Here is a 23,438-nt window from a genome sequence, read left to right on the forward strand (position 1 = left end):
GAAATCTGGAAAATGGCAAAGTATCTCCAGTAGTTCTCAGAGATAGAACACTTTCTCTACATGAAGAAAAAGCTCAGAAGCTATCATATTAATTCCATCCTATGACAGAAACATATATACCATACTTCATGGGAACTAGATGTCCTGAAAAGATAAAATGTGGGTTCTTATTTTATATAGCAAAAATCTGGGAGAACCAGAAGCCATGTTCTGAATTTCATTGCTCATGGTTATTTTGGTTACAAATTTTCAATAATCATTTACAAGATAGTTTTTTTTTTTATTTCTCTAGTGTGGTTTTTGGCAGATTAAAGACCCAGAATTATTTTGTGGCTAACAATATGGAAATTCTGATCATCTCTCCTATCTCTAAATATTCTTATAATCCTGCAAATTTAAATCCTTTCTCAACAGTTGTAACACTGAGCAGAATCTTCTGTTTTATTTTCCTTTCTTCAAAATAAGTTTGAAGAATACAGTTTTCTTACAGAAGTCATGTCATTATCACTTGTGAAAATTTCTAGAGATTTCACCAATAGCAAGACGTGAGATCGAAAAATCCACCTCAGCTAATCTTCTTCTTTTTTATTTATTTATTTATTTATTTTTATTTTTATTTTTATTTTTTTAATAACTTTTTATTGATAGAACGCATGCCAGGGTAATTTTTTACAGCATTATCCCTTGCATTCACTTCTGTTCCGATTTTTCCCCTCCCTCCCTCCACCCCTTTCCCCAGATGGCAAGCAGTCCTTTACATGTTGAATGGATTACAGTATATCCTAGATACAATATATGTGTGCAGAACCAAACAGTTTTCTTGTTGCACAGGGAGAATTGAATTCAGAAGGTATAAATAACCCGGGAAGAAAAATAAAAATGCAAGCAGTTTATATTCATTTCCCAGTGTTCTTTCTCTGGGTGTAGCTGCTTCTGTCCATCTTTGATCAATTAAGGCTCTCTTTATCGAAGAGATCCACTTCCATCAGACTACATCCTCAAACAGTATCGTTGTTGAGGTATATAATGATCTCCTGGTTCTGCTCATTTCACTCAGCATCAGTTCATGTAAGTCTCGCCAGTCCTCTCTGTATTCATCCTGTTGGTCATTTCTTACAGAACAATAATATTCCATAACGGTCATATACCACAATTTACTCAATCATTCTCCAATTGATGGGCGTCCATTCATTTTCCAGCTTCTAGCCACTACAAACAGGGCTGCCACAAACATTTTGGCACATACAGGTCCCTTTCCTTTCTTTAGTATCTCTTTGGGGTATAAGCCCAGTAGAAACACTGCTGGATCAAAGGGTATGCACAGTTTGATAACTTTTTGAGCATAGTTCCAAATTGCTCTCCAGAATGGCTGTATGTGTTCACAGTTCCACCAACAATGTATCAGTGTCCCTGTTTTCCCACATCCCCTCCAACATTCCCCATTATCTTTCCCTGTCATTCTAGCCAATCTGACAGGTGTGTAGTGGTATCTCAGAGTTGTCTTAATTTGCATTTCTCTGATTAATAATGATTTGGAGCATATTTTCATATGTCTATAAATAGTTTCAATTTCTTCGTCTGAGAATTGTCTGTTTATATCCTTTGACCATTTATCAATTGGAGAATGGTTTGATTTCTTATAGATTAGAGTCAATTCTCTATATATTTTGGAAATGAGTCCTTTATCAGAACCTTTGACTGTAAAAATGTTTTCCCAGTTTATTGTTTCCCTTCTAATCTTGTTTGAATTTGTTTTGTTTGTACAAAAACTTTTCAATTTGATAAAATCAAAATTTTCTATGTTGTGGTCAATAGTGATCTCTAGTTCTTCTTTGGTCATAAATTCCTCCCTCTTCCACAGGTCTGCCAGGTAAACTATCCTATGTTCTTCCAATTTATTTATAATCTCATTCTTTATGCCTAGGTCATGAACCCATTTTGACCTTATCTTGGTGTACGGTGTTAAGTGTGGGTCAATGCCTAGTTTCTGCCATACTGTCAGCTAATCTTCTTAATAGGACATCAGTTATCCTGACCCGAAAGCTTCTAATATTTAAGGAAATCTTACTATAAAACCTAGGAGAAAATATTTATTATCATTTTCATCTGAAAAATAAAACATGAAAAGTGATGAAAATAAATTTTCCTAATTTCTAATAGATGTAGAATGCTCCTAACAGAATTGAACATTGATTTGAATTTTTATTTGTTTTATGATCTACTGTGATAAAAATGTTGTTTACTTATTGACTAAATTATTTGGTGATGAGACTTAAGTTACTTAGCTAATCTAATCCTGAAACATCCCACATAGTCTATCATCAGATCTGTATTCCAAAATTCTTCAAATTTGTTAGGACCTAACATAGTGTACTTTTTATTGACAATTTTCCATGAACCATGGTCACCTCAATACTATGAGAAGTTCAAATTTGTGGAATAGAGAGAAAGTGTTATCCTAAATTATAGTAAGGTTCTTTACTTCTCACATAAAGAATAAGTAGATGTGGACACTAATTCACAATATATAGATTATTAAAATATTTTTAAATTATTTTATAAATTACTTTAATCAAAGATGAATTTTCTAACTTGACTCAACTAAAATAAATAGTACTATTTAATTAATCTTAGCTTATTTTGAAGTGATAATTCCCAAGTAATTTGTGACTGAGGAAAAAAAAAAACTTGCCTCAATAGAAAGGGTTGTCTTCAATATCATTATTCATTCTAATTCCTACTGAATTTCTGTAATTTAATAAAATAGATATTTTCATGAAAAATAATTGTTTTAATTAATTATAGTCTTTTTATTAACCCAACAAATACAAATATACACATTTGTTTACACTAAGTTCTACTCTGTATAAGACTCAGTTATTGGTGCTGAGTCAACCAAAAAGATGAAACTCTAGTTCTACAGTCTTGTTGAAGAAATAAAATAGTTTTCTTGTTCCATTTATACTCAAAAATTATGCTACAGATAGTCACTATTGTCCTGGATTGTCATCAAAAGTATATGAAGTTAGCCTTTTCAATGGTAAAACATGGATGGTGAAAATGATCTTCATTTCAGCAATGAAAAAGTCATCCCTTATTCTTTTTTCCATAGACTACATATTGCAAGATGATATTATTAAGAAATATACTTTTAAATGAGCAAAGGAGGAAACAATATGTTCAACTAATTTTATTGTTTAGATACATTGTTTTCAGATTTCATAATCCGTGTGAGAATTCCTTTTTCCCTCCATAGTGAAATAGTTTTAACATCTATTTAATGTCTTTGTTGTGATTATTTGAGAGGGTTCATCAACTTGAAGGGTACAGTCTGTGATTATTAGAATTTCTTTTCATGTTTTCTGTAGTAAATGTCTATTGTATGATCATCTTTCCATTGTATAAATTCTTTTAGTGGAAAAAAATAACCACAAAACACTAATCAAAACAACATTATTTTTAGACAAAGTATTAAAGGTTTTCAATTATTTTTTATCTTCCCTTTCTTACTTATCCCTATCCAACCTCTCCTCTGGATATTGTCTCTTCTACCTATTCCCAAATCCCCATATTTGTATTTTTTTGTACTTCTGCCATCTTCTCTTTCTTTCTAATACCTATCTCATAGTTTACTTACAAAAAAAGAATATAAGTAGTCACTGAAAATTTGAGAATAACTTGAATATTTAAAGATCTTTGAGGAAATAAATCATTTCCTGCTGTAGGATAACTAATATGGTCTAATAAGCATAATTGTGGAGAATATTATTTTCAGATAATAGTCCCATTCTATATATCTGGCTTTTTCTGAACTGATAGACTGTGATTATTGATTTTCATTTATTCATTTATACAGGCACCATCATCACCTTCCTCGCCCATAGCTAATGAATCAAAATATGAGAAGCGATGGCTAGATGCCTTATCAATTCCTCTCTCAATGGCTCGAATCTCAAGATACAAAGCTGGAACAGATAAATTAAGGTGTGTAATTATCATCTCAAAATAGAAGAGTTAATAAGTTGCTTTCAATTTTTATGATAAATACATGTAAAATTTTATTTATATCTTATTTCATTTAGTTATATAAATCCATGCTTCTATTTTGGTATTATTTACATATTCCAGAAAGACTCAGTAATGATTTCCTTTATTTAGGAAAATCCTTAAAGGAAAAATGAAAATATAGTAAATAGAGGACCAAAATGTTAATGAAAAAATTTATTTATATCTTGTGGTTGCCTGGGTCATGTCATCTATATCTACTAGGAAAGATAGCATAGTTTTTCAGTTTATCACATAGAGAGAGAGCTGGTTAGGAGTAAGTAGATTTGCTTTCTATTATTAAAACTATGTGACCTAGAAATCCCTAAAACTAGATTGGGGGAAGGGTCGTAGGTTAGGCAGATGATTGATTTTCTGCTGTATGATCTGCACTTGATTATCTCTCAAGGATATTTTAGATTTAATAATCTACAATTTTGTGGGATTGGTGGGAGAAAAGTTGAATTATTGGATTAATTTTGTTATTGCTTTGGCTACTTGGATTTTTTAATGATTCTAATAAGGCTACTTCCCTCAATTACAAAGATCTCAGTCCCTGCATAACTCAGTATATATTTTTCATAAACTGGTCTGGCAAATCTACCAATGATGAACACTAGATGGAAGACTGACAATATCTCACTGGGTTCCTATGTGAAGCCTTTAGAGACTGTGAGAACTTGCTGGAGTTTGTATTCTATTAACAGGCTTGATTACCCGAGGTCAAATCCATGCCTGTAAGGCATCAAAAGAGGGCTTTAATAAAAGGATCTGGTTTTAGGTTTGATTTGATTGATTTGTTGGTTGATTGGTAAAATATGTCATCTCTTCCTGGGTATAATAGTAGAGATTTTCTTCTTGGTATGACTGAGAAAAAAATATGAAGAAGATTTTCACAATTAGCAGCTATTTCTCCTCCATGGATATAAGCTCAGCTTTGGAGATAACAACACAGGCAGAGAAAGAAAAAAAAAAAAAAAGACATTTTTGCTAGGCCCAGCCTCTGTCATTGAGCAAAGATTCAATGTAATTATATCTTCCATTTCTGCTCATATTATTATGATTGTAGTATATCTGATGCTTGAGATGAATTGGTAAGAAGCAAATAAGTGGTACAATGGTTAGAGTACCGAATCTGTAGTCAGGAAATCCAGAGTTTGAATCATGTCAGAAATTTGTGAGCTGAATAATCTTGGACAAGTCACCTAACTTCCTTTGGACTTGGTTTTCTCATCTCTAAAATGAGATTCATAATAGCACCTACTTCACAAAGTTGTTGTAATGATCAAATAAGCTAGATATATAACTTTCTAAATATTAAAAAAAACTGACAATTATTTTTGGTTTATTATTGTGTTTTCAAGATTTGCATAAAAGAAATTGAAGGGAAATAAAATTTTATTAGCTATTTTGAAATGTGAAACCATATAATGGAAATATTTTAGTCTTATGGATAAATGAGCATTTTGTCTGTCTTTTGGTAAATAGGATAATACATAAAGATTAAGATAATATGACAGTCATCATTTATAGCCACTAGAAAATAAACCTTGATTTCTAAAATTTTTAACAAGACCTTAGAATCAAGACACTCGAGGTCAGTCCCTACTTCTTTCCCTAAAGAGATATTGACCTTGCTAAAACTACTTGACTTCATCTCTTAAATTAGGGGTGGGAGGGAGCAAATAATTTATTTGTTTACTCAAATGTCTTACAAGTATAATCTACCTGTTTATTTATGTCAATTAGCAATTAATTAATCAGTAGGATTTTAAGTCTCCTCTGTGCTGGCATTAATGCTAACCCCTAAAGAGATATGTATAAAAATGGATTTACTGCCCAGATTAAGAGAAGAGAAAATAAATTACTTAAATAAAATACTTAAATTACTTTTTAGAAAAAGAAATTGAACAAGCTATTAATCAACTAATTAAGAAAAAATCTCCAGGGCCAGATGGATTTCCATGTCAATTCTACCAAACATTTAAAGAACAATTAATTCCAACACTATGCAAACTATTTTGAAAAATAAGGAAAGAAGGAGTCCAACCAAATACCTTTTAGGCCACAGATATGGTGCAGATCCTTAAACTAGGTAGGGTCAAAACAGAGAAAGAAAATTATAGACCAATTTCTCTAATAAATATTGATGCAAAAATCTTATAAAATATTATCAAAGAGATCATACCCAGGATAATACACCATGACCAAATAGGATTTATACTAGGAATGAAGGGCTGGTTCAATATTAGGGAAAATGTTAGCATAATTAACTGTATTAATATCCAAACTAACAAAAATTATATGATTATTTCAATAAATGCAGAAAAACATTTGACAAAATCCAACACCCATTCCTCTTAAAACACTAGAGAGTATAGAAATAAATGGAGTTTTCCTTAAAATGATTGGTGACATCTATTTAAAAGCATCAGCAAGCATCATATGTAATTGGGACAAACTAAAACCATTCCCCTAAGATTAGGGGTAAAACAAGTTTGCTCACTATCACCATTACTATTCAATATTGTATTAGAAATGTAAGTATTGGCAAGAATAGAAAAAACAAAATTAAAGGAATTAAAGAAGGTAATGAAGAAACCAAATTATCACTTTTTGCAGATATGATGGTATATATAGAGAATCCTAGAGAATCAACTAAAAAACTACAAGAAACAATTGACAACTCTAGCCAAATTGCAGGATATAAAATAAATCCACATAAATCATCAGCATTTTTTATGTATTACCAACAAAATTCAGCAACAAGTGATACAAAGAGAAATTCCATTTAAAATAACAATAGATAATATAAAATATCTGGAATATTACCTGCCAAGGCAAAGTCAGGAAATATATGAACATAATTACAAAACACTTCCCACACAAATAAGTCAACTCTAATTAATTGGAAAAATATCAAGTACTCATGGGTTGGGTGAGCTAATATAATAAAAATGATAATACTAACTAAATTAATTTATTATTCAGTGCCACACCAATCAAACTCCTAAGAAATTATTTTAAGAGATTTAGAAAAACTAATAGCAAAGTTCATCCTGAAAAACAAAGGTCAAGAATTTCAAAGGAATTAATGAAAAAAATGCAAATTAAAGTGGCCTAGCTGTACCAGATGCAAAACTATATTCTAAAGCTGCAGTCATCAAAACCATTTGGTACTAGCTAAGAAATATAGTCAATCAGTGGAATAGGTTAGGTTCACAGAACAAAATAATCAACGACTATAGTAATCTAGTGTTTGACAAACTCAAAGACCTCAGCTTTTGGGAAAAGAAGTCACTATTTGACAAAAATTGCTGAGAAAATTGGAAATTAGTATGGCAGAAACTACCCATTGACCTATCCTTAACACTTTATATCAAGATAAGATTGAAATGGGTTCATGATCTAGACATAAAGAATTATATTTTAAATCAGAAGAATACAGGATAATTTACCTTTCACATCTATGGAGGAGGAAAGAATTTGTGACCAAAGAAGAACTAGTGATATTATAAGCAAATTAGAAGAGCAAAGGATAGTTTACCACTCAGATCTGTGGAGAAAGAAAGAACTTATGGCCAAAAAAGAATGAGGTACTTTATTGAATACAAAAATGGATAATTTTGATTATATTACATTAAATAGTTTTTGTACAAACAAAACCAACACAGACAAGATTAGAAGAGAAGTAATAAACTGGTATTTTTTTTTTTACATTAAAGTGTTCTAATAAATATCTCATTTCTAAAATATATAGAGAATTGACTTAAATTTATAAGAATTCAAGCCATTCTTCTTCAGTTGATAAATAATCAAAGGATATGAACAGACAATTTTCAGATGAAGAAATTAAAACCATTTCTAGTCATATGAAAATGTGTTCTAAATCACTATTGATCAGAGAAATACAAGTTAAGGCAACTCTAAAGTACTACCACATACCTCTTAAATCAGCTAAGATGACAGAAAAAGATAATGATGAATATTGGAGGGGATGTAGGAAAACTGGAACATTGTTACATTGTTAGTGGAGTTGAAAACTGATTCAATCATTCTGGAGAGCAATTTGGAATTATGTCCAAAAGATTATCAAACTATGCATACCCTTTGATCCAGCAGTGTTTCTACTGAGCTTGTATCCCAAAGAGATCATAAAAGAGGGAAAGAGGCCCACATGTTCAAAAATGTTTGTGGCAGCTCTTTTGTAGTAGCAAGAAATTGGAAACTGAGTGGGTGCCCATCAGTTAGAGAATGGCTGAATAAGTTATAGTATATGAATGTTATGGAACATTATTATTCTATAAGAAATGATCAGCAGGATGTTTTCAAAGAGGCTTGGAGAGACTTAAATGAACTGATGCTGAGTGAAATGAGCAGAACCAGAAGATTATTGTACATGGCAACCATAAGATTATATGATGGTCAATTCTGATGAATATGGCTCTTTTCAACAATGGATGATTGAGGGCAGTTCCAAGGATCTTTTGATGAAGAGAGTCATCTACACCTAGAGAGAGGTGTGTGGGAATTAAGAGTGTATCACAATATAGTATTTTCACTCTTTTTGTTGTTGTTTGCTTGTATTTTGTTTTCTTTATCATTTTTTTTTCCTTTTTGATCTGATTTTTTTTGTGCAGCATGATAATTGTGGAAATATGCATGGCAGAACTGAACATATTTAACTTTTGTTAGATTGCTTGCTATTAAAGGAGGGAGTGTGAGGAAGGGAGGGAAATTTGTGTAATGTATTTAGGTGGTGATATACACACTATTTAAGGAAGAAGAAGATACTAGAAGCTGAGACAATCATGAGACTTACAAATATTGTCTCACTTGATCCTCAAAATGACTCTGGGAGATAAGGCTATTATCATCCCTATTTTACAGTTGAGGAAACTGAGACAAACAATTTGTGACACCCAGTGTCATATACCTACTAAGTATCTGAGGTTAAACTTGAACCTGGGTTTTCTTGACTCTGAGCACAAAGCTCTATCTACTGCACCACCTTATTGTCAAAACAGATTTTGACTAGGTCATGAAGACGTTTAAAATCTAAACTGAAGAGTTTATGCTTTATTCTGCATATAAACAGAAGCCATTAAATTTGATTGAGAAAATGCATTTGCCTTTAAGAAAAATCACTCTGGAAAATGTGGAAAGGATAGATAGGATGGAGCAGAGAAAAAAAAAATAAATCAAGGAAGCCAATTTAAAAAGATGTTTTGACAATTTAGTTGAGAAGTGATAAAGAATGTCTTGAACTAATATGGCGGCTCAATAGATAAGTAGACACATTTAGATGTTTCAAAAATTATGGTAAGAGAACTGATAAGATTTAGAAGAAAGTGAAGAATCAGTCATTTAGTAAACTAACATTTATTAAGTGGCCACTGTGTGCCAGCTAAGTTCAAAGGGAAGAAAGGGAGGAAAAAGAAAAAAAAATGGGGGAGCATAGGAGAGAAGTAAAAGTTAATGCTAACTAAAGCAACAAAATTTGTATATTTTAAAATGCCAAAATGATAGTGTAGTACATACAAATCTGGAGATAAAAAGAAAGGAAAAATCAAACAGTGCCAACTCTCAAAGAACTTACAGTCTAATAGGAAAGACAGCATGCAAAAAATGTTGAAGCTATGAACCTGGAAAAATGAGGAATTTTAGAAGATAGGAGGATTGGAATGGAGTTGGGGAGAAGGAGTTCTGTTCTGAAGCCATATTGACTTTAGGGTGCATAAAGGCATTCAGATGGAAATGTCCAATAGGCAATAGGCGATTTGGTCACTGAAGATCAGAGAAGAAATAGGGACTGAGTATATTGATCTGTTATTCACATAGAGATGACAATTAAAACCACTGTAACTAATGAAATTACATGCATAAGAGTGTAGAAAGGGTACAGGACAAAGCCTTAAAGAGAATGCTCAGTTAGAGAACATGATATGAAAGATGAGCTTGCAAAATATCCTGAGAATGACCAATCAGACAGATAAAAGTAGAACTTAGAAAAAGCAGAATCATAAAAACAAAGAGAGAAAAAATTATCTTGACAGAGAGTGGTAAGCAATGTCAAATGCACCAGGGATGTCAAGATAAGATAAAAACTTTTTAAAAGACTATAAGATTTGGCAATGCAGACATTATCTCTGAAGAGAACAGAGTCAAATTTCTGATAAAGTTAGAAGTATTCAAGAGCACTTTTTAGGGAAAGTGATGTTAGATGAGCAAGTAATTGTGACCAAAGCACTGAGGGGTGGAGGGATCATAAGTTGATGAGATGAGAATAAGATGAGAATAAAAAAGAGGTGTTTTATAGAAGAAATGCTCTGGAAGGTCATAGCAATTGTGATCCACAAAGAGAAATGGAACTCAGCACAAGAGTTCAGAATGCTGAACCATGAGTCAGGAAGACTTAAGTTTAAATCTGTATATAAATAAGTACATAAATGCTAATTATTTTATTTTTTATTTTGAAATTTAAAGCCAAATAGAGTATCAGGGTTTGTTGTTCTTCTTGTTGTTCTATAAAAGGAAGGTGGAAGACACTTTGGGGTAAGATAAGATATAGTAATCTAGAAGCTCAAAGAAAATTATAAGGCTTTAGTATATTATCAAAAATAGTGATTGCTAGATGTCCCTATGATGAAAATAATAACTAGCAATTATATAGTACTTGAAAATTTGAAAAACTCTTTTTATATAGTATCTCTTCTCTTTACCATACCCTGCAAAGTAAGTAATATTATTATTATTTTCAGTTTTAAAATGATGGAACTAAGTCTAGAAATGGGTCAAGTGACTTATCTAGGTTTAAATGTCTTAGAGGTATCTAAGGAAGCATTTGATTTTGTTGAAGTTGGGAAGGGACTCCAAAAGTTTGGGGGTCATACACAAGTTTCATTTTCAAAACAATTTGCAGGCTTGAACCTATATCCAAGTCAAGGGGCAAGTTTATTGTCATTATAAAACCAGTTGAAGTGGGCTAAATTCCAAAAGATTTTAGCAAAGAACCAAGAATGACACTTTATCTAGTTCTTTATGTCACTGATATGCTAATGTTATGGCCTAGAGATAGAACTGAGGAGTAGTCTTAGGAATTTGGTTATCACTGACCAAAGACAGTAATGTATTTTAAGGCCAGAAGACTTTGAAATCATGGACAGACAAATTATTAGAACAATAGCATGTTGTTAGAATAGAACAACGGAAGTCAGAGGGCCTCAGGATCACTAATATATCTTCCCTAAAATCTAAGGGAAGAAATATTATTATATTCCTAGGCCAGAAGACTTTTACAACTATTGACAGATTGCCAGAACAATAGCATTCCAAGGAAGGGGTTCCTCAGGATCACAGATTCGAAAGCCAAAAGATTTTAGAATCACTCACAGATGGTTAGAACACAACCCAAGGTCAGGGGGATCTCCCTAGTGCTGTCTCCTCTTGAAGCTACATTCAGGTCTTTCTTTTTATTGCCTGCTAAATTTCTGAACTAGAGTGGCATTTATAAAAATGAAGTTGAAAGATGGTAGAGCTTGTAGTGAAAGGAAGTCAAGTTAAAATCTAATTCTGCCACTAACTACCTGTGTGACATTAGTCTCTCTTTTGGGTTAAGTTTCTTTAGCAGTAAAATGAATTAGTTAGACTAGATGGTTTCTAAGACTTTTTTAAGATGATTATTTCATTTACAAATTGCAACAGGACAAGTCTGTCAACTTGATAATACTTTCTAGAACTTCTCTTCTGCTAGAATAATCACCAAAAGAGAAGTATCACCCTCATAGATAAAAGAAACTTTTATGGAGGATATTACTTTCAGTTATAACATATTAACATATTTAGTCCTAAAAGGATTCCAGAAAAGAATAATACTTTCACCATCATAACCTTTAGGAAAATATAAGTCTAGGTTTGTCAGAAACAAGGTAAAAAAGCATTTACATTAAAATATCAGTCTTGCCAAAGGTATATCAATACTTCTCTGAGTCACTTTTCTTATTTTATTTTAAGTGAATAAGTTATTGTGAAAAATAGAGTCCCTACCTTTATTGAGTAGATTTCTGTCTTTTAAGCAGCTAAAGTACAAAAGATGTGGGATCCCAGCCACATGAGTTTAAAGATTAATGCAATTCATTTGTCACCAGTTGTGCCCTGTCCTCCCACTGCCAAAATGCCTGCAGGACACAAGATAAAATGCCACTTTCACTAACCTAGAAGTGATGGGATTCTCTGATAATTATTAACTAAATGGAGATTTTACTTGCTATTTTGAGGTTCTGAAAATATCTCAAGACCCATTTTTATCCCTTAAGATTAAAGACTTTGACCTATTATGCCATCCATAAAGCATTCATTAAGATAAATGCAGTGTCTCTACAAAGAATTAAATAGAAAGCAAGCAGATAGTTTATTGTTCAGGCCATTTACCTCCCCTAGTCATTCTTATTGCATTAGAAAACCTAGTTGGCTGACTGACAATTTCCTGACTTTCCAAAAAAGCAGAAATATTTTAAATTTCATGAATGTAAACATAGCTTAAAAGCTTTGCTAAACTCTATTTCATAATTTCAGGCAGGGTTTTAGCATTTGCAAATGTGGAAGTGTGACGGAGAAACATAAAAGAGATAAAGAAACAAGCATCTGACTTTAGATATGGAGTTATTGTAAATAATGTATATAGTTTGCATATGCTAAAATAATAGTGCACAAAGAGCTGCTCATAGACTGAAACTATATATTGACTATGATGCCAAGACTAGCTTCTTCACTCAGATTTTATAATGTAGAGAAAAGAACAAATCATCCAGGACTAGACAAGGTAAATAGTGAAACTCTAGTTAGTTATCTTTTGAAAGCAAGAAAAGTAGGGTGGAGGGACGGAGAATCCTAAGAAAATGGTATATATGAAACTTAGTCTCTGTCCAAATTTATTTTTAATTATAACTTCTTTTTATACTATCTACATTTCCTTGTGAAGTTTTCAAAAAAGGATAGATAGGAAAGATTAATTTAATTTAAATATTTGTTATAGGATTTTCAAATTTGCACAATGCCTTGTATATCACCTGATTTGATCCTCTGAAGAAGAAAGAACTCAGCAACATTAAATAAAAAAATGCTAATATCTGAAAATAGACACTATTTAAAAAGAATGAAGCTTCACTTCTACAAAGAATAAAAATCCCTTCTTTCAGTCATACTTGGGCATTATAATTTCACAACATTCAATTTTGAATGCTTTGTGGTTTGGGTTCTTTCTTTTAACATTGCAGTAATAAATTTGCATAATGCTTTCCTATTTATGCTTTACTTTTCATGACTTCATATTTTTCCATGTTTTTTGTTTTAAAAAAAAACATGCAATTTTTATAGCACAATCATTTTCCATCACATTAATATGTGATGATTTACTGATTTCATAGTTAATGAACATCTATTCTGTTTTTAGTTCTCACTACCAAGAAAAAAAAGGCAACAAAAAAAAAAAAAAAAAAAAAAAGATTCAATACTCTATTGCTGTTGCTCATTTATTTTCCTTCTCCTAGCCTATCAAAAAGCTATAGACCCTGCTATAACTATTTTGGTATGCATAAGAACTTTTTTTTTGTCATTGACTACTTTGTAAGGTCAAAGAATAGAGACATTTGAATTTATTTTTTTTAATCATGCCACTTTGCTTTTTTTAAAAATGATTGTAATGATCCAATGTATCAAAGATACATTATTGGGCCTTTTTCTTCAACCTATGTAAGACTGACATAGTTGAGAAGTTGCCAGTTAAATAATTTAAAGTTATTTTGATTTGAAAATTTCTTATTAGTAGTAATTTGGAATAGTTTTTTTTTTTTTATATGGGTGCAAAGGTTAGCAATCATTTATTTGAAAACTGTTTAAGACACAAATTCAAGATGGCAAAGTAAAGACATGGACTGAGTTCTCCCCCAAACTGCTCCAAATTCTTTTAAATAATAAATAAATAAATTTTAGAGCATCAGAAAATGCAAAAAAAAAAAAAAATGGAGTGAAACAATTTTCCAGATGAAGACAACTTCTAGGGCAAAAGATGAGATCCCCGTGCAGGCCATGCCAACACAATCCCAGCCCCAGCAAAGCAGAAACAAATCTCGGGCTCCTAAATCATCAGTTATACTGGTAATTTCTAGACCTTTCAGCACAGGGACACCAAAGATGACTTGGAAGACCCAACAGGAAATATTTATCAGTAGAGTGAAAGGACATTGAGAAACCAGCAAACTAGGAGTAGACATGAATAGTGGTGGCAGTGGTAGCTTTCAGAGGTCTCAGCTTACAGGAAGTCTCTTTATTAACACTGAGAAAAGATTCTATTGTTTTTCACACTACAACTTACAGCTATAAGTGGAGTGTGCACATGCCTCACAGTTCTAGGGTCGAAAAAAGTACTTGTTATCTTGTCCCTAGAAGAATCTCTGAAAAAAGCTTGGAACAATACACCGTCTACCCTGGAAATAGAGCCCTACTTTAACAAAAAGTTAAAAGCTGAATAATAGGCTAGAACAATGAGCAGACAACAGAAATCTGACCATAGAAAGATAATATGGTGATAAGAAACATACTCAGAAAACAAAATCAAAAGTACTGCATCCAAAGCCTCAGGGAAAATAAGAATTAGCTCCAGGCCATGGAAGTGCTCAAAAGTAATTTTGAAATTGAAGTAAGAAAGATAAAGAGAAAAAAAAAAAAGAAGTGAATTGAGAGTGGTCCAAAAAAAAAATAAATAAAAAAAAAATAGAGAAGAATGCCCTCAAAAGCTAAAATGACCATATGGGAAAGTAGGTACAAAAGCTCACTGAGGAAAACAATTCCTTGAAATTTAAAATTGAACAAATAGAAGTTAATGACTTTATGAAAATTTAAGATACAATAAAGTAAAAACCAAAAATGGAAAAATAGGGGAAATGTGAAATATCTCATTAGAAAAACAACTGAGCAGGAAAATAGATCCAGAAGAGATGATTTCAAAATTATTAGCCCACCTAAAAGTCATGATCAGAAAAGGACCTGAACATTATCTTTCAAGAAATTATCAAGGAAAATTGCCCTGATATCTAGAACCAGAGGGTAAGTTAGAAATTGAAAGAATCCATTAATCACTTCCTGAAATAAATGTAAAATGAAAACTCCCAGGAATATTATAGCCAAATTCTGGGATTCCCAGGTCAAGTACAAAATTTTGCAAGCATGCAGAAAAAAATAATTCAAATTTGGTGGAGCCACAATCATTATAACATAATTAGCAGCTGCTACATTAAAGGACCAGGGAGCCTGTAATATGATATTCTGAAAAATGATGGAGTTAGCATTACAATCAAGAATCATCTATCCAGCAAAACTGAGCTTAATCCTTCAGGGGAAAAGGTGGATATTCAAGGAAATAAAGGACTTTTTCAAGCACTGATGATAAAAAGACTAAAGCTGAATAGAAAATTTAATTTTCAAATAGAAGACTCAGGAGAGGTATAAGGAAGAAATCAGTAAAGTGATATCATAAGAGACTTAAGCTTTTTCTGTTTACATTCCTACATAAGAGGATGATACTTTTATCTCTTTGGAACTCTCATTATTATGGAAATTAGAAAGAGTATTTATAGACAGAAAGCACAGGCATGAGTTGAAAATGAAGGGATAGTATCTGTCAAAATAAAGAAATTAAGGGTTGAGAGGGGAGTATATTGAAAGAAAGAGAAAGAAAAAAGGGAATAGTATAAATTATCTACCACAAAAAGAGGCAAGAAAAAAAACTTTTACAGTGGTAGGGAAAAGGGGTGGGAGTAAACCATATTCTCATCAGAATTAACTCAAAGAGTAAATAATATATACACTTAGTATAGACATAGAAATCTATCTTATCCCTCAGAAAAGTAGGAGGGGAATAGTATACAGGAAAGAGGAAGAATGATAGAACATTGGGCATATTGGGGAGGAGGTGGTCAGTAGCAAAACACTTTTGGAGAGAGACAAAATGAAAGACAACAGAGAAATGAAGTAATCAGAAGAAGTACAGTTGCAATAGTAATTATAAAAATAATTTTGAAGCAAGTTTCTCTAATAAAACCCAATTTCTCAAACATAAAGGGAGCTGAGCCAAACTTATAAAATAAATAAATGAAAGCCATTCCCCAATTGATAAATCATAAAAAGATATGAATTATGCCCAAAGAGCTATAAAATCATGCATACCCTTTTGACTTAACAATACCACTACTATTCATGAATCCCAACAGAGAATTTATTTTTAAAAGAAAAAGTATGCTTTCCAGGGGAGAGTAATCAGGATATAGTAAAATGAAACTGCATGAGTTCTGCCTTCTGAGCAGAATTCTGGAGGCATGAAATAACTTGCCCAAAATAGCACAGCAAATTAATAGTAGAATTGAGCTTAGAGTAAAGACTATGCTCAAAGTTATCAGATTTTTTTTGGTAAACTTTCTGAAAATTTATAATTGTTTTTTCAGGGAGTTCACTTTGTGTTTTGTTTTGTTTTTTTTCTTTATGCTTGAGTAATATAATGTTCTACCTAATCAGCTATATGGTAGTTAATATAAATAGATGTGATAAATATACTTTTATAAAAAAAAAATCATACATTAACATTAACATCTTACATTCTATCTTTTATTGAAAATGTTGTATTTTGAAGATTTATGGCAAATATATATATATATATATATGTATATTGGATTTAAATTGTGAAATTGCAACTATAATTTTCCTAAAATCAGGTGAAATGAAATCTTTTGTTAAAGTAATAGATCTCCATGTTAATGGGATAGTAATAAAGTTTGTTCTCTATATTTTAATGAATAATGAATGAGAAGTTTTGTTTTATTTTGTTTTGTTTTTAGAGTCAAAGGACATGTATTCATATATAGGCTTTACCTTTTCTGTGACTTTGGTCAATTTGCTTAGTTCACATGTCATGCAGAAAAAGCAGCAGGCTGAATTTTATCAAGATAACAAAGATATCTTGGTAGATAATGAAGAATCTATGTTTTATTTAAAATTGTGATTCTTCTTCAAGTCTTTTCACAAATACTTCAGGAAAGATCTAATTTTTGTGGGGGAGGGAGGTTAAGGCTCTAACTTTTGAAGACAGCAGTGTGGCATTATAGAGAGTTAATTGTCATTCATTATTCTTATTAAATATGAATAGTTCCCTTCTCAATCATACATGCATGCACACATTTGTGTTTTTATGTTGTTTCTCATGCAAGTTTTACATTTCAATTTGGATCAACAGATCCTTATTAAATATCCAGTGTGTGCAAGTTCTTGATAGAATTTATGCCCATTTCTTCATTTGATGTTAGCAAGTATGTTGCCCTTATCTTTTTAGTAAGTTTTTTTTGTTAATATTCTTCATGATCATTGTAGGTTAAGATGACCAAGTGTCTATGAAATTATGTACTTATTGTCCTTGTACACAGTATAAAACCATTGCTTTAATTACTTTTTTAAGATAAACCCATTTCAGTTAACTGAAACTTCTTGTATATATCCAATGTAATTTAAATTATCCCCTCTACTATGCAGATTTACATTTATCCTTGTCCCAAAAATTATTGGTTTACCTAGTGCTATTATGCATGTGATTAATATAATTTCTATGCATTTCATGCAAGTGTGTAAAATAGGATTCCTTTTCCTCTAATCTCTGTAATTCACAAGGAGTTTCCTCCATTAGAATTATGAATGTACATTCTTGAAATTAAAAGTGTAGGGATGAGGCATAAATAGGTCATTATTTTCTTTAATATCTTATCTATGCCTAATAGCTATAGAAAAATTTTTTTTCAATTTTAAAAAAATAAAAAGAAAATGTCATAACCCACAAATTAATTGTATTTCACCCTTCTCTTTATACTAAAATTTTAAAACCACAAATCCTTTCTCACTAAAAGATAAATTCTTGGTTAATGCAAGTCTTTTTTTTTTCCTTTTCTAAAAACTCAAAAATTTTCCCTGGGCATCATTTCCCATGTTATTTCCAATAGCAAGATTTTCTTTTGTGTGGAATAGAGATTTCCTAAATAAGATAAACTTTCTCTCAAGACTACTTTTTATCTCTGAAGTAAAGTATTATTTCTGGAAAACACATGTTTAAACTTTTCATTTGATACATCAAATTCACATTTAAATTTACATTCATTTATATAATTATGGATTATTCATTTTGACTATAAGAGATGAGTACTATGTCTACTCATAGGAACTGCAAAGGCACAACTGTTCACTATAAAGATGATTTATTATGATGTAAGCATGATAGATTCATCACAACTCTTTTTTAAAATATTCAGTTGATTTTTCATTCCTTAGTATGTGGAGATTTAACATGCTACCAAATTCTTTAAATGATAGCAAAATATGAGGAAAAAATAAATAAAATTTTAGCATTGTACATAAAGGAGAAACAAGCAGAACCAGGGGAAAAAATTTGTACAATAGCAACAGCAGGGTTGTGCAATGACCAACCATAACAGACCTGGTTCTTCTCAGCAGTTCAGTGATCCAAGGCAATCTCAGTAAACTTTGGATGGAAAACACTATTCACATCCAGAAAGAGTACTATCGAGACAATGTAAATCAACACATGCTATGTTCACTTTTTTTCCTTTTTCTTCCATTTTTTTCTCTCATGGTTATTCCATGTTCAATTTTTTCTCTGCCAACATGATTCATAAGGAAATATATAAAACATGAACATACCTGTAAAAATGATGCTTTACATATAACTGGGGAAAAAAAAAGACAAGCAGGATTCTCTAAGAAAAAAATTGGAAAGATTTAAAGGATGCAAAGTGAAATCATAAGAACCAGGAGAACATCCCCAAAGGGGGATGTTAATTGGCCCCCATCACATAATGCTCCTCTAGAAGAGTATATTAAAAATATTAAAAGAGAGCTGGAAGAAAAATGGGGAAAGGAAAGAGAAGCTAAGCAAAGAGTAACAACATCCTAAAATGTGAATTGGAAAAGATAAAGAATTCCCAGAAAGTGGAGGGAAACAGAATTTGTGAATTGGAAAAGATAAAGAACTCCTAAGAAAGTAGGATTTGTGAATTGGAAAAAGAAAATAACTCAGTAAAAAAAATATAATTAGTGAAATGGAAAAAAAAAATCCATAGAGCAAAACAACTCATTTAAAAACTCAATTGGACACATACAAGAAGTAAAAAAAAAAAAAAATCAGAACTGAACAAATAGAAATGAATGATTCATAGCGACATCAAAAATCAAGCAAAACCAAAAAAAAAAAAAAAAAAAAAAAGAAAAGAAAAGAAAAAGAAAAAGAAAAAGAAAAATTAAAAAAATATATTAAATATTTACTTGGAAAAGCAACAGACCTGGAAAATAGATCTAGGAGAGATAATCTGAGGATTATTGGACTTCCTAAAAATTGTGATGAAAAAAAGAGCCTAGATACTATTTTACAGGAAATCCTCAAAGAGAACTGCCCAGTTGTAATAGAATCAGAAGGTAAAATAGGCATTGAAAGAATTCATCGAACACCTTCTGAAAAAGATCCTAAAATAAAAACTCCAAGAAATATTGTGGGCAAATTTCAAAACTATCAGACTAAGGAAAAAATATTACAAGCAGCCAGGAAGAAACAATTCAAATACCAAGATGCCACAATAAGGATCACTCAAAATCTGGCTGCCTCCACATTAAAGATCGAAGGGCCTGGAATCTGATATTCTGAAAGGCAAAAGAAATTGGAATGCACCCAAGAATAAACTACCTAGCTAAGCTGAGCATTTTCTTCCATAGAAGAAGATGGACATTTAATGAAACAGATGAATTCCATTTGTTTCTAAGGAAAAAAAAAAACAGATCTAAAGAAAAAATTTGATCTCCAACCATAGGACACAAGAGAAGCAGAAAAAGGTAAAAATAAATCTTGAGAACTGTATTTCTGCTGTGGATATACATAAAAAATACATCTATAATTTGCTTTTACTGATATAGCATAAAAAAAACAGAAGTAGAAATGGAAAGGGGATAGTGGAAGAAAAATTCTGAGAATCCAAGGTTGAGATCTCCCACTATTATAGTTTTGCTCTTTATTTATTCTTGCAACTCTCTTAAATTCTCCTTTAGGAAGGTAGATGTTATACCACTTAGTGCATATATGTTTAGTATTGATATTGCTTCATTGTTTATGCTACCCTTTAGCAAGATATAGTTTTCTTCCTCATCTCTTTTAATTAGATCAGTTTTTGTTTTTGCTTGATTTGAGATAAGGATGGCTACCCCTGCTTTTTTGACTTCACCGGAAGCATAATAAATTGTGTTCCAGACTTTTACCTTTCTTCCATATGTATTTCCCTGTTTTAACTGGAAGAAAAAGGGAAAAGACAAGATAAAAAGAGGGAAACTACATTCCATGAGGTGGCAAAGGAAATCTATCATATCTGGGGGAATTTAGAGAGGGAGGAGGAACACTGTATGAATCTTACTGTCATCAGAGTTGGCTCAAAGAGAAAATAATTAATGTTTATGGTTTATGAAGCAACTTCTTTCACCTCATTAAAAAGTGGGAGAGGAAAAGGGAAAAGGATAATAAGGAAAGGGTACAAGAAAGGGGAAAAGATACAAAGGGGGTGGGAGGGATCCTAAAGACGGAGAGCTACATGATGTAAGTGGAGCCCATAAGTTTAATACTGGGAAAGGGGAAAAGAGGGGGGCAAGAAAAAGAAAAGCATAATCTGGGGATAATAAGATGGCAGGAAATAGAAAATTAGTAATTTTAACTATAAATGTGAATGGGATGGACTCTCCCATAAAGCAGAGGTGGATAGCCAACTGGATCAAAAGTCAGAACCCTACAATATGCTGTTTACAAGAAACACAGTTAAAACAGGGAAATACATATGGAAGAAAGGTAAAAGGCTGGAACACAATCTATTATGCTTCCGGTGGAGTCAAAAAAGCAGGGGTAGCCATCCTTATCTCAAATCAAGCAAAAGCAAAAATTGATCTAATTAAAAGAGATGAGGAAGAAAACTATATCTTGCTAAAGGGTAGCATAAACAATGAAGCAATATCAATACTAAACATATATGCACTAAGTGGTATAACATCTACCTTCCTAAAGGAGAATTTAAGAGAGTTGCAAGAAGAAATAAAGAGCAAAACTATAATAGTGAGAGATCTCAACCTTGCACTCTCAGAATTAGACAAATCAAACCACAAAACAAATAAGAAAGAAATTAAAGAGGTAAATAGAATATTAGAAAAATTAGGTATGATAGATCTTTGGAGAAAACTGAAGGATGACATAAAGGAGTATACCTTCTTCTTAGCAGTTCTTGGAACCTATACAAAGCTGTCCATATATTAGGACATAAAGACTTCAAAATTAAATGCAAGAAGGCAGAAATAGTAAATGCTTTCTTTTCAGATCACGATGCAATAAAAAACTACATTCAACAAAAAGTTAGGGATAAATAGACCAAAAAGTAATTGGAAACTAAATAATCTCATCTTAAAGAATGATTGGGTGAAAGAGCAAATTATAGACACAATTAATAATTTCACTCAAGATAATGACAATGATGAGACATCATACCAAAATTTGTGGGATGCATCTAAAGTGGTAATAAGGGAATAATTTTTTTTGTCTTTAGTATACTTGAATAAAAATAGAGAAAGAAAAGATCAATGAATTGGGCTTGCAACATAAAAAGCTAGAAAAAGACCAAGTTAAAAACCCACAATCAAATACTAAAGTTGAAATTCTAAAATTAAAATGAGAAATTGATAAAATTTAAAGTATAAAAAAAACTATTGAATTAATAAATAAAACTAAGAATTGGTTTTATGAAAAAACCAATAAAGTAGATGAACCTTTGGTAAATCTGATTAGAAAAGGAAAAAGGAAAATCAAATTATTAGTCTTACAAATGAAAAGGGAGAACTTTCCATCAATGAAGAGGAAATTAGAGAAATAATAAGGAATTACTTCACCCAACTTTATGCCAATAAATTTGATAATCTAAGTGAAATGGATGACTATCTCCAAAATATATAGGCTTCCCAGATTAACAGAGGAGGAAGGGAATGCTTAAATAGTCCCATTTCAGAAAAAGAAATAGAACAAGCTATTAATCAACTCCCTAAGAAAAAACCCCCAGGACCAGATAGACTTACATGTGAATTCTACCAAACATTAAAAGAACAATTAGTCCCAATGTTATATAAACTATTTGAAAAAAATAGGGAATGAAGGAGTCCTACCAAATTTCTTTTATGACACAAACATGGTACTGATACCTAAATCAGGTAGGTTGAAAACAGAGAAAAAAATTATAGACCAATCTCCTTAATGAATATTGATGTTAAAATCTTAAATAAAATATTACCAAAAAGACTACAGAAAATCATCCCCCAGATAATACACCAGCAGGATGATTTCAGAAAGACCTGGAGAGACTTACATGAATTAATGCTGAGTGAAATGAGCAGGACCAATAGATCATTATATATTCCAACAACAATACCATATGATGATCAATTCTGATGGACATGGCCTTCTTCAACAATGAGATGAACCATATCAGTTCCAATAGAGCAGTAATGATTTGAACCAGCTACACCCAACGAAAGAACTCTGGGAGATGACTATGAACCACTACATAGAATTCCCAATCCCTCTATTTTTGTCCACCTGCATTTTTTTTTTATTTCCTTCACAGGCTAATTGTACACTATTGCAAAGTCTAATTCTTTTTGTACAGCAAAATAACTGTTTGGACATGTATACATATATTGTATTTAATTTATACTTTAACATAGTTAACATGTATTTGTCAACCTGCCATCTGGGGGAAAGGGGTGAGGGGAAAGAAGGAAAAAGTTGGAACAAAAGGTTTTGCAATTGTCAATGCTAAAAATTTTACCCATGCATACATCTTGTAAACAAAAAGCTATAATAAAAAATATATATATATTATCCATGTCTGGAGGAAGAACCAATGGTCCTTGAATGTAGAACTAAGCATATCTTTTATTTATTTTCTTTATAGTTCCTGTTTTTTATATTTTGTTTCTTTTTAAAATTATTTTATTTTTCCAAACTACATGAAAAGACAATTTTAACATTTTTAAATAAAATTTTCAGTTGCAAATTTCCTTTCTTCCTCTTTTCCTCCTCCTCTTTCTAACAATAAGCAATTGTGTGCTTATCACATATTTGCAATCATATAAAATGCTTCCATATTAGTTATTTTTAAAGAAAAAAACCTTGCAAAAATTTATAACTTGCAAGAGAAAGGAAATAGAAAAAATAAAGTGAAAATAGTATGCTTAATCTGCATTCAGACTCCATCCATTTTTTCTCTGGCTGC

At 31.5% G+C, this 23,438-nt stretch overlaps 1 protein-coding gene across 2 annotated transcripts in view; it reads left to right on the forward strand.

Annotated features, from left to right (window-relative positions):
- The window catches only part of SNTG2 (syntrophin gamma 2), a 640,226-nt gene that overhangs the window by 355,875 nt on the left and 260,913 nt on the right, over positions 1–23,438 (forward strand). For both annotated transcript variants that reach the window (XM_051976027.1, XM_051976028.1), the window contains one exon: positions 3,857–3,984. In XM_051976027.1, coding sequence (XP_051831987.1) covers positions 3,857–3,984 — 128 coding nt within the window. The remainder of the gene's footprint in view (positions 1–3,856; positions 3,985–23,438) is intronic.

This window comes from Antechinus flavipes, chromosome 2, assembly GCF_016432865.1.
Source record: "Antechinus flavipes isolate AdamAnt ecotype Samford, QLD, Australia chromosome 2, AdamAnt_v2, whole genome shotgun sequence".
NCBI classification, from domain to species: Eukaryota; Metazoa; Chordata; class Mammalia; order Dasyuromorphia; family Dasyuridae; genus Antechinus; species Antechinus flavipes.